The sequence below is a fragment of the Archocentrus centrarchus genome, chromosome 4 (genome assembly GCF_007364275.1).
Source record: "Archocentrus centrarchus isolate MPI-CPG fArcCen1 chromosome 4, fArcCen1, whole genome shotgun sequence".
NCBI classification, from domain to species: domain Eukaryota; kingdom Metazoa; phylum Chordata; class Actinopteri; order Cichliformes; family Cichlidae; genus Archocentrus; species Archocentrus centrarchus.
Genome location: NC_044349.1, coordinates 17,984,041 through 17,997,609, shown reverse-complemented (window position 1 = coordinate 17,997,609; position 13,569 = coordinate 17,984,041). Strand labels below are relative to the sequence as shown.

At 38.3% G+C, this 13,569-nt stretch overlaps 1 protein-coding gene across 2 annotated transcripts in view; it reads left to right on the top strand.

Annotated features, from left to right (window-relative positions):
* The window catches only part of negr1 (neuronal growth regulator 1), a 207,499-nt gene that overhangs the window by 103,615 nt on the left and 90,315 nt on the right, over positions 1-13,569 (top strand). For both annotated transcript variants that reach the window (XM_030727995.1, XM_030727994.1), the window contains exon 3: positions 8,062-8,187. In XM_030727995.1, the coding sequence (XP_030583855.1) occupies positions 8,062-8,187 (126 nt within the window). The remainder of the gene's footprint in view (positions 1-8,061; positions 8,188-13,569) is intronic.

Sequence of the window (13,569 nt, the reverse complement as noted above, 5' to 3'; positions counted from 1 at the left end):
CCAACGACTCCTCTGGTTGCACCAACACTTACAGTTGTATAGACGTCTGTGGAGAAATTGCTTTTTTTTCTTCTGTGACCTCTGTAAAAACTTTTCTAATCAGTCTATGAGCTAAATCATTAGTTTCAGGTCATATTCAATAAAATATTGAATAATGCCGTTGTTGTGACATTCTAAGAGTCAGAAAAATATGCTCGTTGGCTAATGACTTGTTCATCACAAGAATCCAACACAAAAATGGCAACAGCAAAAACAGTCTTGAAGCTTTGTAATGGGACTTCACTTATGGCACTTGTGGCTATGTCCATCATTTTTCTCTTTTTTTTTCACTTTCACTTTCTAACAATGGCAAAAATGCCATAAATATTAAGCATAGCATTCGCCTACATTAGGCCAGGCCGACCATAAAAAAAGTTCAACTATAGTCCAGACAGGTAAGATGATCTCAGTGCCAGCCCACATCAGCTGATGATTCAGCTGATATTGTACGCATCCAAGTGGACAATCTCATATAGGCTACTCTATTTAAACTGGTTTAGCTTGCCTGTATTTGCTGCGCTTCTGCTCCTTTGCAACTCAGCTCCTTTGCTATGTCCGACCTAATCAATGCCATATCTGTTATCATTGGTGCCTGCTCTGTTCTGACTGCTGCTGTCCCCATCTTTAGCTTTCCATGTGTGCACATGGAATGGTGTAGAATTTTCTTCTCTTTTTATGCTTTCCACATATACACATTACAGTCAAACTGATACAGGACTTTGAAGAATGATGCTGATACTGATATTTGGTGAGTTTAAAACGCTGATCTGTTGACATACTTTTTTTTTCTTTCAGACACATGAAACATAAACAGAGTTCCATAACATTTGTTATGTTTAACTATTTATGAGCCCATACAAAAATAAAATGATGATGGATGGATGGATGGATGGATGGATGGATGGATGGATGGAGTTATAACACGTTATGAGTGTTGATGCAACATCAACACCCATAACACGGTGTTCAACAGATCTCTCTTCATAACTTGTTAAATTTTTTTATGTATCAGCCATTATAAATGCAGGTACAGATATAGTGGCAAACAGCTAATATCGGCTGATATATCAGCGGGCTCTAATGCACATTGAAGGGCAGGATATCCCAGAACAAAAAAATATAAATGTCAGCAAATGAAAATAATAGCAACCATTATTTGATTGTAGTAATCAGATAATCTTTAAAAAATAAAGCCCTTTCACTCATATAACACATTTTCTTCTTTATTAATATGATTAACATCTGCAGTAATAGTTTCCCAGTAACATTTTCACCAATAAAAATCCATCATTGAACAATAGGCATAAAGTGGACACTTCATCTCTACTGTCTCAGTAACTTGGTTTCTCATCAGTGGATGTGGGATTTAAGTAAAGATTGTGAGTACCTTTTCCTACAAGTGTCAAGTGTCCATCCTGTGGACCCCTCAGCAACAAAAATTGCAAATGCTTAGCACTGTAACTTAGCAACAAGACTCCCACTTAATAAAAAAAAACAAAAAACAAATGTAAGATATTATTTAAGATTTTATTTATTTATTTAGCTTTCTGCACAGGAGAAACAACAGATGGCAAAGTCATATTTTGTCACGCTATCACTCTTTCACTATTCCCTACACAATAAACCCTTCATACTTAATAGCAACATTGAATTATTAAACTAAAAACATTTTCAGTTGTGTAACCTTTTGCCGATTTAAAAACCCACTGGGGGCTGCTGTAGTGAGACAAAATATGACACATGCTTTCAGTGACTGCCTCATTTGTCCATGATAAAAAGTTTAATTTATTAGACATCAATAGCTGAAAAGTTGACCTTATTACACACTTTGAATGGCACCCCCTCTCATCTGTATAATAAAGCAGAGATGCAATGTAAAATCAAACAAAAAAGGAAATAAGTTTTGGCAAATAAACCAGGAAAATGTAATGGGGACTTGTTACAAAAACTAAATAGATAAAAGAATACATACATTTAAAATGTAGAACTTCAATGGGAAAGTAAATAAATAGGATAATTAAAGCAAGTGTAAATACTAAAAAAGTAACCCCCTCTTTCAGTTCTACTGTTCAGGACATAATAAAAATTACACAGTTCTAAAATTAGGTAAATACAACCTCAGGCTAGCAGGGCACTCAGTAGAGAGAAGCAGTGTGTAAAAATTAAGTACACCCCATGATTCAAGCATGTACAATCAGTTTTAGTGGCAATTACTTCAAGTAATCATTTTCTGTATGACTTTGTCAGGCACTCACAACATTGTGGAGGAATTTTGACCCACTATTTGTCACTTTAGTTCACTTATTTCAAGATCTGGACTTTGACTGGGTAACACATTGTCTTCTCTTCTTCAGTCAGTCTGGTGCTGATTTTCTGGTGTTGCGTCACCCAGTTTCAGCCGAGCTTTAACTATCAGAATGATGGACTCACATTTGAATCCATAATACTTTGGTATACAGATGAAAGTTCATGGTGGACTCAGTGACTGCAAGGTGCCCAGGTCCTGTTGGTGTTGCTGCAAAACAAGCCCAAATTATCACCCCTCCTTGACAGTTGGTATGAGGTGTTTTGCAGATATGCTGTTTGTTTTTTTGCCAAATGTGGTGCTGTGTATTGTGGCCAGATATCTGTACTGTACTTTGGTCTCGTCTGTCCAGAAGAGATTGTTCCAGAGCTCCTGTTTTTTGTTCAGATGCAACATTGCAACCCTAAGCTGGAGAAGAGGCTTTCTCCTGACAACCACTGCAAACAAGCCATAATTGTTCATTCTGTTTCTAATTGTATTGTCATGAACTTGAAAGCATTTGCTGGGATGTCCGCTCCTGGGAGGATTGGCAGCTGTCTTGAATGTTTTTGCACTTGTGAATAATCTTTCTCACTCAAGAATGAAAATGGCCTTCCCAGATGATGGACAGCAACAGTTTCTTCTCTAAGATCATTGCTGATGACTTTCCCCTTTGGCATTGTGTTAACATACACCTCAATGCTCCAGACCTGTAAACTGCCAAACCTTCTGCTTTTAGCACCTGGCTGCTCCCTATGCTCTTAATTCCTATGGAAACAGTAAGGGCTCATTTAATTTTCCACCCACTGCTTCTGAATTTTGGTTCAGTTTCTGTTAAATAATGACAAAATGTAATATGTCACATTTTGCCGTTCATCTGAGGTTTGATTTAACAAATTTTAAGACCTGCAGAGGCCACATTATTTTTTATTATGTCCTGATATGTAAAAACTTTTAAAGAGGATATACTTTCTTTTTGCCATGACTGCAAATGCAGAAAAAATTCTATCTACATTTTGTTTCATATTATTTGAAACCATTCAGTGTTCTATACAATACATGCATTTACTGAATTTGGTTGTTCCTCCATACTAGGCACTGCAATAGACAGCAGAATAAGAAAGAGGTAGCAGAGAAAGTTTAAAGATCAAAGGTTTACAATTCAGAAACTGCCTTTGGGTAGTCGGATTGTGTCTTACTGTAATACATTTAAAAGGCATGAATTGAAAACATGGAATACTGTCTGGTGAATAAATTACGGTTCAGTTGTTCAGATATCCCAGCTCCGTAATAATAAAAAAAGTTTTTCACTTAGTGTCTAAAGTTTGACTGTTATGTATTGATCTTTTATTCTGTTTCACAGTATTGGTTGTTATTCTTAACTGGAGCAAGCATTGTTATACAGTAAAGCCACTGAGCTACTGCAGCTCTGAGCTGAAAAACAGAGGGCTCTTCATCTAAACCTTTGAAAACCTCTCAGTCCCTGCCAAAGAGAGATAGGATCAGTAGACAACCCCAACATTTTCAATTTTGCGCTATCAGACACTGAGGAGATGTGTCAACACTGGGGTCCTACAGCAAGTAAACACAGGAGTCTGACAAGCAATAACCTAGATTCAACATCGCCTCCGGTCCTCTCCCACAGAAGGTCCACCACTTTCATCTCATTTAGATCCAGATCTGTTGATCAAAAACGACGCCTATCATCCCTCAACAAAAACCTCCAGCACTGCAAATGTTTTCATGGGCATTCCCTTGTTTCATTGTTGGTTATGCCTGGGTCAGTGCAGGCTGGTGGTAGGTGGTTTGTGATTCATACCATACAGTTTGTTTCCTTTAAGTCTCAGAGTTTTAAAACAGATTATTTTTAATAACCCGTGTTATATTTGATGATTGACAGTTCTTAATAAACAAGTGGAATGCTTAAAGGTACAGAATAACATGTTGTTTATGCCTTTAATGCTGGTCATCAGTGTTCTGCTCAGGGATTTACACTTTTACATAATCCAGATCACAGATTGTTTTCTGTATATTAAAGATACTGTTTTATTATTTATTTTAGCTTGATTGTACATCTTTTTAAACACTAAACACTATATTTAAAATATAATTAGTCATAGATTTTGCTTTTATTTACACTGTAAGTTCTATATAAGTTCCTTTTAAACTCAGAGTGAATAGGGACAAATGATGCTGAACACAGTGAAAGTTCACTGACACAAGAGACCATGTGACCTAAAAAGTGTTGGTGGGCCCAAAGAGGAACTCTGGAAATTGTTGAATCAACTTTTCCTTTGTTGTTTTTTTAGCAGGCATCAGGCAGAATCAGAGGGTAGAATAGTTGAATAGTTGGACCCAGATGACTGAGAATCCATTACTGTATAACACAGTCCACTGCAGAAAAGCCCCCACAGAGATTCAAATCTTGCAGATTAAAATAGTGTCTCATAAGCCTGCATTTGTGTGTGCGCACATGCACATGTACCTGCATGTGTGCTTATTCAAATGTGTTTAAAGGCCTTTGTGGATGGCTTCATGTGTTTCTCTCTGCGTTTTGAGCACCCTAAATACCGAAGCTTTTAACATCAAGGCTCCAAGAGGATTTAAGTGCGCAGAAACTTTCCAATTATAAGTGTAAGTGATGTCCAGCAGGGACTTCTGATGAGCTGCCATCAATACAAAAGAATTTTCTTTTTCACAAATGGATGATATACAGCCTCCTTGCCTGGCTACATATCGAAGAATTACTTAGTTTTGATGAGTGATTCCAAAAAAGCCTGGTTTAGTTCTGTGGGGCTAAGAATCAGAGTAATTGACTATAAAATAGTATCACAATGTATTTCCCACAACAACCAAGGTATCATAATAATACAGTTTTTCGATACATGATACGTTACAGTCATCTATAATACATAAAAGAATATTCTTAAACAAAAAAAGAAGTGCTTGTATATTCAATTCAATTCAATTCAATTCAATTTTATTTATATAGCGCCAAATCACAACAAACAGTCGCTTCAAGGCACTTTGTATTGTGGGTAAAGACCCTACAATAATACAGAGAAAACCCAACAGTCAAAACGACCCCCTATGAGCAAGCACTTGGCGACAGTGGAAAGGAAAAACTCCCTTTTAACAGGAAGAAACCTCCAGCAGAACCCGGCTCAGGGAGGGGCAGTCATCTGCCGCGACCGGTTGGGCTGAGGGGAGAGAAAGACATGCTGTGGAAGAGAGCCAGAGATTAATATCAATTAATGATTAAATGCAGAGTGGAGTATAAACAAAGTAAATAAGGTGAATGAGAAGAACCAGTGCATTATGTGAACCCCCCAGCAGACTAGGCCTATAGCAGCATAACTAAGGGATGGTTCAGGGTCACCTGATCCAGCCCTAACTATAAGCTTTATCATAAAGGAAAGTATTAAGCCTAATCTTAAAAATAGAGAGGGTGTCTGTCTCCCGAATCCAAGCTGGAAGCTGGTTCCACAGAAGAGGGGCCTGAAAGCTGAAGGCTCTGCCTCCCATTCTACTCTTAAGTATCCTAGGAACCACAAGTAAGCCAGCAGTCTGAGAGCGAAGTGCTCTATTGGGGTGATATGGTACTATGAGGTCTTTGAGATAAGATGGTGCCTGATTATTCAAGACCTTGTATTTGAGGAGAAGAATTTTAAATTCTATTCTAGATTTAACAGGGAGCCAATGAAGAGAAGCCAATATGGGAGAAATATGCTCTCTCTTTCTAGTCCCTGTCAGTACTCTAGCTGCAGCATTTTGGATCAGCTGAAGGCTTTTCAGGGAGCTTTTAGGACAGCCTGATAATAATGAATTACAATAGTCCACCCTAGAAGTAATAAATGCATGAATTAGCTTTTCAGCATCACTCTGAAAAGGATGTTTTTAATTTTAGAAATATTGCGCAAATGCAAAAAAGCGGTTCTACATATTTGTTTAATATGTGCATTGAAGGACATGTCCTGGTCAAAAATGACTCCAAGATTTCTCACAGTGTTACTGGAGACCAAAGTAGTGCCATCCAGAGTAAGTATCTGGTTAGACACCATGTTCCTAAGATTTGTGGGGCCGAGAACAAGAATTTAGAAGCAGGAAATTAGAGGTCATCCAGGCCTTAATGTCTTTAAGACATTCCTGCAGTTTAATTAATTGATGAGTGTCATCTGGCTTCATTGATAGGTAAAGCTGAGTATCATCTGCATAACAATGAAAATTGATGCAGTGCTTTCTAATAATACTGCCTAAGGGAAGCATGTATAATGTAAATAAAATTGGTCCTAGCACAGAACCCTGTGGAACTCCATAATTAACCTTAGTGTTTGAAGAAGACTCCCCATTTACATGAACAAATTGGAGTCTATGAGATAAATATGATTCAAACCACTGCAGTGCAGTACCTTTAATACCTATAGCAAGCTCTAATCTCTGTAATAAAATGTTATGGTCAACAGTATCAAAAGCTGCACTGAGGTCCAACAGGACAAGAACAGAGATGAGTCCACTGTCAGATGCTCTAAGAAGATCATTTGTAACCTTCACTAATACTGTTTTTCACTGTTATGGTGTCAGAGTGTATTCAATTATTATTCATTTTGAAGAGTTTTACAATCCACTATATAAGCTGTACCTTCTCCCACACTTGTGCTGTCAGCTGTTTTCCCACAGTGAGTGCATGTTAGTTAACTTTGAGTCTGTTCATCCTCATTCATGTGATGGGCTCCACCACCTGAAGTTAAGCAGTAGTGAGTCTGGGAAGTCAAGATCTGTTTAGCGCTCCAGCATGTTTTTGTAAAAATATCAAATAATTATATCCATATGTTGATAACCTATACAGAAGAGGAAGTTGTACGATATATTGCCATACTGATTCTTGTTAAAGAGTTGAGCTTATGGGCAGCACGGTGCTGCGGTGGTTAACACTGTTGCCTCATAGCCCCAGCTGGCCCGTTCAAATCCACCGGCCGGCCCTCTGTGTGGAGTGTACATGACGTTAGGTTAATTGGTGATTCTAAATTGGCCACAGGTATGAATGTGAGTGTGAAAGGTTGTCTGTCTCTATTTGGCAAGATTGGCGACCTGTACATGGTGTACCCCACCTTTCAGCGTATTTGACAGCCAGGATAGGCTCCAGCCCCACTGCAAACCTGAATTTGGAAAAAATGGATGGAGTTTATAATGAACTCAACCAAACATACTTAAATATTGTAAATATACTGTTGAACCTTAGGAATCTTATGTAGAACAGAATATAACCATAAATCTAGCCTGCCTCATACCAGGACAGATGTCATACCTTAATTTATTTTCATCAGACAAACTGTTTCTTTCTTTAAACCTGCTTAACCTACACTAACTGTGCACTAGCCAATGTAACATCAGTCATGACTGTGATAGTCACTGAGTCAGTTGAATAGCAGTGACTGCCAAGGGGAAAGTCAAACTCCCCCTCCGCCCACTGAGAATATCTAATAAGGTGACAATGTCAGACTCATGGGGTCTGAATATGACATGCACTGTGGGTTTTTTGCAAACAGCAAAGTGAGGGAACATTTACCAAAACATATATTCTTCTTACTGCTCTTATTGTATTATTCATCATGCACTACTTTTCTCTCTCTAATTTAATGGTACACATGGATGAAATTGCTGGAGGAGTCATATTTCACTTTGAAATGCTAATCTTGTTTATATGTTCTCCTTTTTTTATTTTCATTTTTTTGTTGCAGTTCCTCCCAAGATATATGACATTTCCCCTGACATCACGGTAAATGAGGGCAGCAATGTGTCTCTCATCTGTACAGCCAGTGGGAAACCTGAGCCAACCATTACCTGGAGACACATAACCCCATTAGGTAAGTTCACATCACCTCTCACATAACCTATGCTAATGAATGAAGGGATGGATAAATGGACAGAAGGATAGATGAATAGAAAGCGGTAATGGGGAAGCATAGACAGGATCAATAGGTGATTGTATGAACAGGACAGAGTACTTCTAGTAATGCTGCAGATAAAGAAATAGCAAGAGGAAGAGATAGGATGGGGGATACATGTGATTGGATGGATTTGCATTAGAAGGGCAGGTGGTCAGATGCAACAATTGAGCTCTTTCAAAAAAAACAAATTAGGGGTTAGGCAGAAGGTAATTTATTGTTTTTCTGTGTCTCAGTTATACAATAGGACCAGTTATCACTTGACTGAACAGAAGCCTCACCTCAGGTCTGAACAGCTGGAGAGGTACAATTGTAACATTAGGGAATTACTTATTTACATATATGCCTAAAATCGGCATTTATCGCCCTTTAACGCAGCTCATCTTTGGAGGTGTCTGCATCTAACTTTACAACTAAAGCATTCAAAGTCTCAACTACAAATATAAATAGCAGTTTTTCTCCACATTTCTTCACATTGACACATACTACATTGAGTTTGGGTTCATTCTTAAAGAGTTCATCCTACATCAAGCTGAGGGCACTACAGCCAATTGTGCTCTACATTTAACCACGTAAGAACCACCAGAACCTATACTTAAAATGCTTTCTGATTCCAAAATTCTGAAAATTGATAATCTTTTGCATAGAATGTACTGAGACTGCAATTTTTAAGAAATTGATGGAGGAACGTTTTTAGCCATTGCAAACATTTTAGCCTATGGACCAAAAGCTAAAATGTTCCATTATCCATGTTTGCAATGCATAACTTTATATAAATGCTTAAGCTATACCTTGTAGGAATGTTCATAGTCTATACATTTTGGTCTCAGTCTGTGTTCTGTCTACAAAACATAATATTAACATTTTAAATAAATGGTTTGCCACAACCATGTCAGTGATTTCAAATTACTTTTTGATAGGAAAATTTAACTTAAGTATTAATCTTTTACAGTTAATCGTACTACAGTATAATCATTGTTACATTAATCCTTCAATACTAAGAAAGAAAATATGTAGTCTGCTTCTGACTAGTGTATTGAGAAGTCAGCAGTTGCTAGAAAGTATTTTTGTAGATGATGCACAGAAAAGAGGAAGCTGACTAAAAGCTAACAGACAGAGAGCTGTAAGTAACTGATGTGAAGATGTATACATCTTACAGAGAAACGTGTTAACGGTCAGCATGTGCGGAAAGTACCGGAAAAGAAACACTTTCCCTTTCGCCCTGAAATCAATGATATGTAAACTGTATACAAGCTGATGAACAGAAGCGTTCGGGGGCGCTCCTCGCATTATTTTTTCCAGAATGTGTAGTGACTGCTCCAGACTTGCAAGTTCTCATGAAGCTGCATTTCACCTATAACCTTCTCTTAGTCATTTTTCCTTGGAAATTCTCCTGACACTTTTCAACGAAGGAGTTAATGTTTAAGTACATTTGAAAAGTACATTGTGTTTTTTTTGTTTGTTTGTTTGCTTGTTTGTTTTCCCATGGTATCAAATTTGGTATCGAGAAATTCTACTGGGATTGGTATTACTTAATTTCTGGTATCGTGACATTCCTACTCTGGCATAGCTGAGCCCAAACACACTTAAAAGGACCAGCCCGTGTGGAATGTCATTAGTAGTGTGTATTTGCTGAATCACCGTACTGCAGTTTAACACATTTGCAGTTTATTGAAAAAAAAAAGATGTTCTAAAGCTTTTCATGATAACCCAACTGGTATCTGGTTTTCTGCAGCAGGTTATGACTCTCTCAGTTTGGTTGCTTTGGTACTTTGGTAATGTTCAAACTCAAACTCAAACTCAACACAGCAAGTTGTGTACCGTATTTTTCGGGCTTTAAGGCGCACTTAAAAATCCTTACATTTCCTCAAAAATCGGCAGTGTGCCTTATAATCCGGTGCGCCTTATGTATGAATTCTTGTTGTGCTTACTGACCTTGAAACAATTTTATGTGGTACACTGCGCTCAAAAATCTGTCAATGTTTTAGTGCAACTTTGAGAAGGGACATTTAATACATATCGACATTTTCCAGAGCGTACAAAGCGTGCAACGGGGGGAGAGGGGGTAACACCCAGCGTACACTTTTCAAATAATTGAACGCTGCCGTCTAACCGCTGATGGCCGAAGAATCCACACCACTGCACCATTGCGTGGTATGCAGCGATATTTCCTCCGGTCTGGCAGATCAGTTCAAAGGCCTCATTGAATTCTCTAAAATAGTCCATCATTGATTCACAAAATGACTCTACTGACGATATAACAAGCTGTGAGTGCACCGCAGCAGGTGTGGAAAGCAGCCAAAGCCGCCGGAGATAAATTCAGCAAGAAGTGAAAGCATTGTTCCAAAAATAGAAACCGTACGCAGTAAACCGCAGAAAACCGCAGAAAACCGCAGAAAACGATGATGGATTTTATTCTACATGTTCCTGGCCTATTTTCATCTTTGCTGGCCCGTATATTTGTGCGTAATCTGGCGATCAGCGGCCGGTGTTTTGCCAAAAAGTGAATTTCTGCTAAAAAGTGATTGCCAGAAAGTGATTGCCCATATTTAAACTGTTGTAAATGACTTGCTGACCTATGATCTGTGAAAAATAATTCAAACATATCTCTCCTGAATGGTATCAAGTCATTTTGAGTAAGAAACAACATTTCTGTCACAAGGTAGACGCTGCAATCAGTTTTTGGCAGCGACTTTTATATATTCTTTATTTATCAGGGTAAAAACTGCGATTGGCCAGATTTTTAAAGAGATATGTGGCCAAGAGGGCAGCAGAAATCAGAACAAATATGACATTACACTCTATAATGATATTTTAAGTGACCAAAGAGGACTGGATTTATTATAATGTACGTGCAATAATGCAGAGTCATAAACATACTTGAATAACAGGTCATTTCTTCATTTTATAGCTAAGCCCTTCATAAATCCTATTGAATACACTCTATTCACAAATATGAGCAAAGACATTACACATAAAAGCACATCGAAACATCAAAAATCACTTTCTGGCAGACGATCACTTTTTTGGCACAACACAGGCGCTGTTGCCAACTTTTGTGTAACGAAACTCGCTGTTGGCTGTCTCAAAAGTCACTACAAGTAGCTAAAGGACGAATCGAGGTCCGGGGGTGTGTGTGCTGTTCCCCTCGGTGCCAAAGAGAGATCCGGGTGATGCCAAAGCGTATGAAGGGACGCAGTATGAGCGCTGTATGTATGTACGTTTTCAGGTTTCCAGTGTTGAGTCAAAAAGGGATTTCCTTTTTTTTTTTTTAAATATATATTTTTTAACTTATGAAGGGCTTATATATAAAATGAAGAAATGACTTGTTCTTACCTTCATTAATAAAGAACATATTGTAGCGTCCGTTAAGATGTTGAAGAAGGTGGCGAGAGATTGCCAGCAAAAGTTGCCCTTTAATTAACAATTAAATGGTTGCTGTGTGCCGCAACCAAAACAAGACAGTAACAGCAACGAGACTAACTCGGATAATGACGAGAGGGAACCCGGCATGTTTGATGCTGAAATCACCCAACTGTTCAACTCAGACACTGAAGATGAGGAATTTGATGGATTTGTGGAAGATGAATGATTTAAAATGTGAGTGAATTTTTCTGTATTTGTTACATCCATCCATCCATCCATTCGCTTCCGCACATCCTGTTAAGGGTCGCGGGGGGGCTGGAGCCTATCCCAGCTGTCATAGGGCTGAACAATATTCTGAGTTATTGTGAATGAGTTGAATAAAGTTGGACTTACCTGACCCTTTTGTTTCGCTCTACATATGTTTTATCATGCACCTTATAACCCGGTGCGCCTTATGTGTGAAAATAGACCCGTTCATTGACATTGCGCCTTATAATGCGGTGCGCCTTATGGTCCGAAAAATACGGTACTTCTTGAAAATGATATTTGCAGTATCACACTACTGCTACTTTTTGTGAATATTTAAAACTTGCTGAGCCTCTGACCAAACACCAAATGTTTACTTCTTCTACAGTGAAGATGCCAGCTTAACACACATAAGCACCAAGGAATGGTACCACTTGACATATTCTCCTACTACTGAGTGAAGGTTGCTTGGTGGTTTCTCCCCTTTCCGCTACATACTCAACATGGCTACCTGAAAGAGAGAAGTGTGCAGTGTTTCACTCTCTTTTTGGCCTTCATTAGAAACACCATCCAGATAACATGTAGTGCACATGACTGGGAATGAGACACAGGTGAAGGAAGTAAAACTGACACAAAGAAACCCAAACTTCAAATTAAAATAAGTAAGTAAACAAAAGATAAATACTAAACTCAGAGCCAAGAAGAGTCACACTATATATGACAGAGACAGTCAACTAGGCACTAACAGAAACACAAGACAGAGGGAAAAGCAGACAGGAAAGACACAAAGGGAACCATTATTATTAAAAATCAGAGCATGAGTCACACTGGATAAAGCCGAAACTTATCAGTAGGAAACATAAAGTAAAACAGCAAGACTCAATATAACCACATGAACACAAAAATCTTATATATAAAGAGATAATATAAGAAGAGCATAAACAGAATATCTAATAAATAATCTAATAAAACAGGATACAAAGGGGGGGGGGGGGCTATAAACTGGACTACAAACTGGGGACTATGATGAAGGTGGATGGATACTAATGAGTTTAGCTCACATCACTGCAGGTAGACATCAGATTTGCTTTTACACTTTGTAAGCTATCATTTAAGTACATTAACAAAATCTTTGTTTTTAGTGTTATTATATATGTAGGAAGCTGTTATTCTGGGTGTGCACACATACACACACACACACACGCACACACACACACACACACATCATTAAATAGTTTAAATTCTGAATCATTCCTTTGAAGACTTATTCCAAAGTGTTTAACTGTTGCTCCAAAGCCCCCACCCAGCCACTTTGAGTTCTCCCTCATTTTCATATTAATGGATTAGAGCATGCTGTGCTTATCTGATAGCTATGAGGATTACTGCATTTATCTTATGGCTGTCAAATCCTTCTCTCTGGCGTGCTTGCCCTGATTGCATTAGAGGAGTTTTCTGAGGATGATCAAAAGAGCCATCCTCAGAGTCCGAGTGGCAGTCACTCATTCTACTTTGAAGTGTCCACACTTTGAAGTATGCCAGGGAGGAAATGATATGCTGGTCAAATGAAAGGGCCCAGGACTAAATGTAATCACAGACTGTCTCCCAGCACATCAGAAAAGAAGCCATTTGCCATGGGATCTTTGAGTCAGTTGTAGCAAGGGTGATTTGACCAAAGGATGTGGTACAACT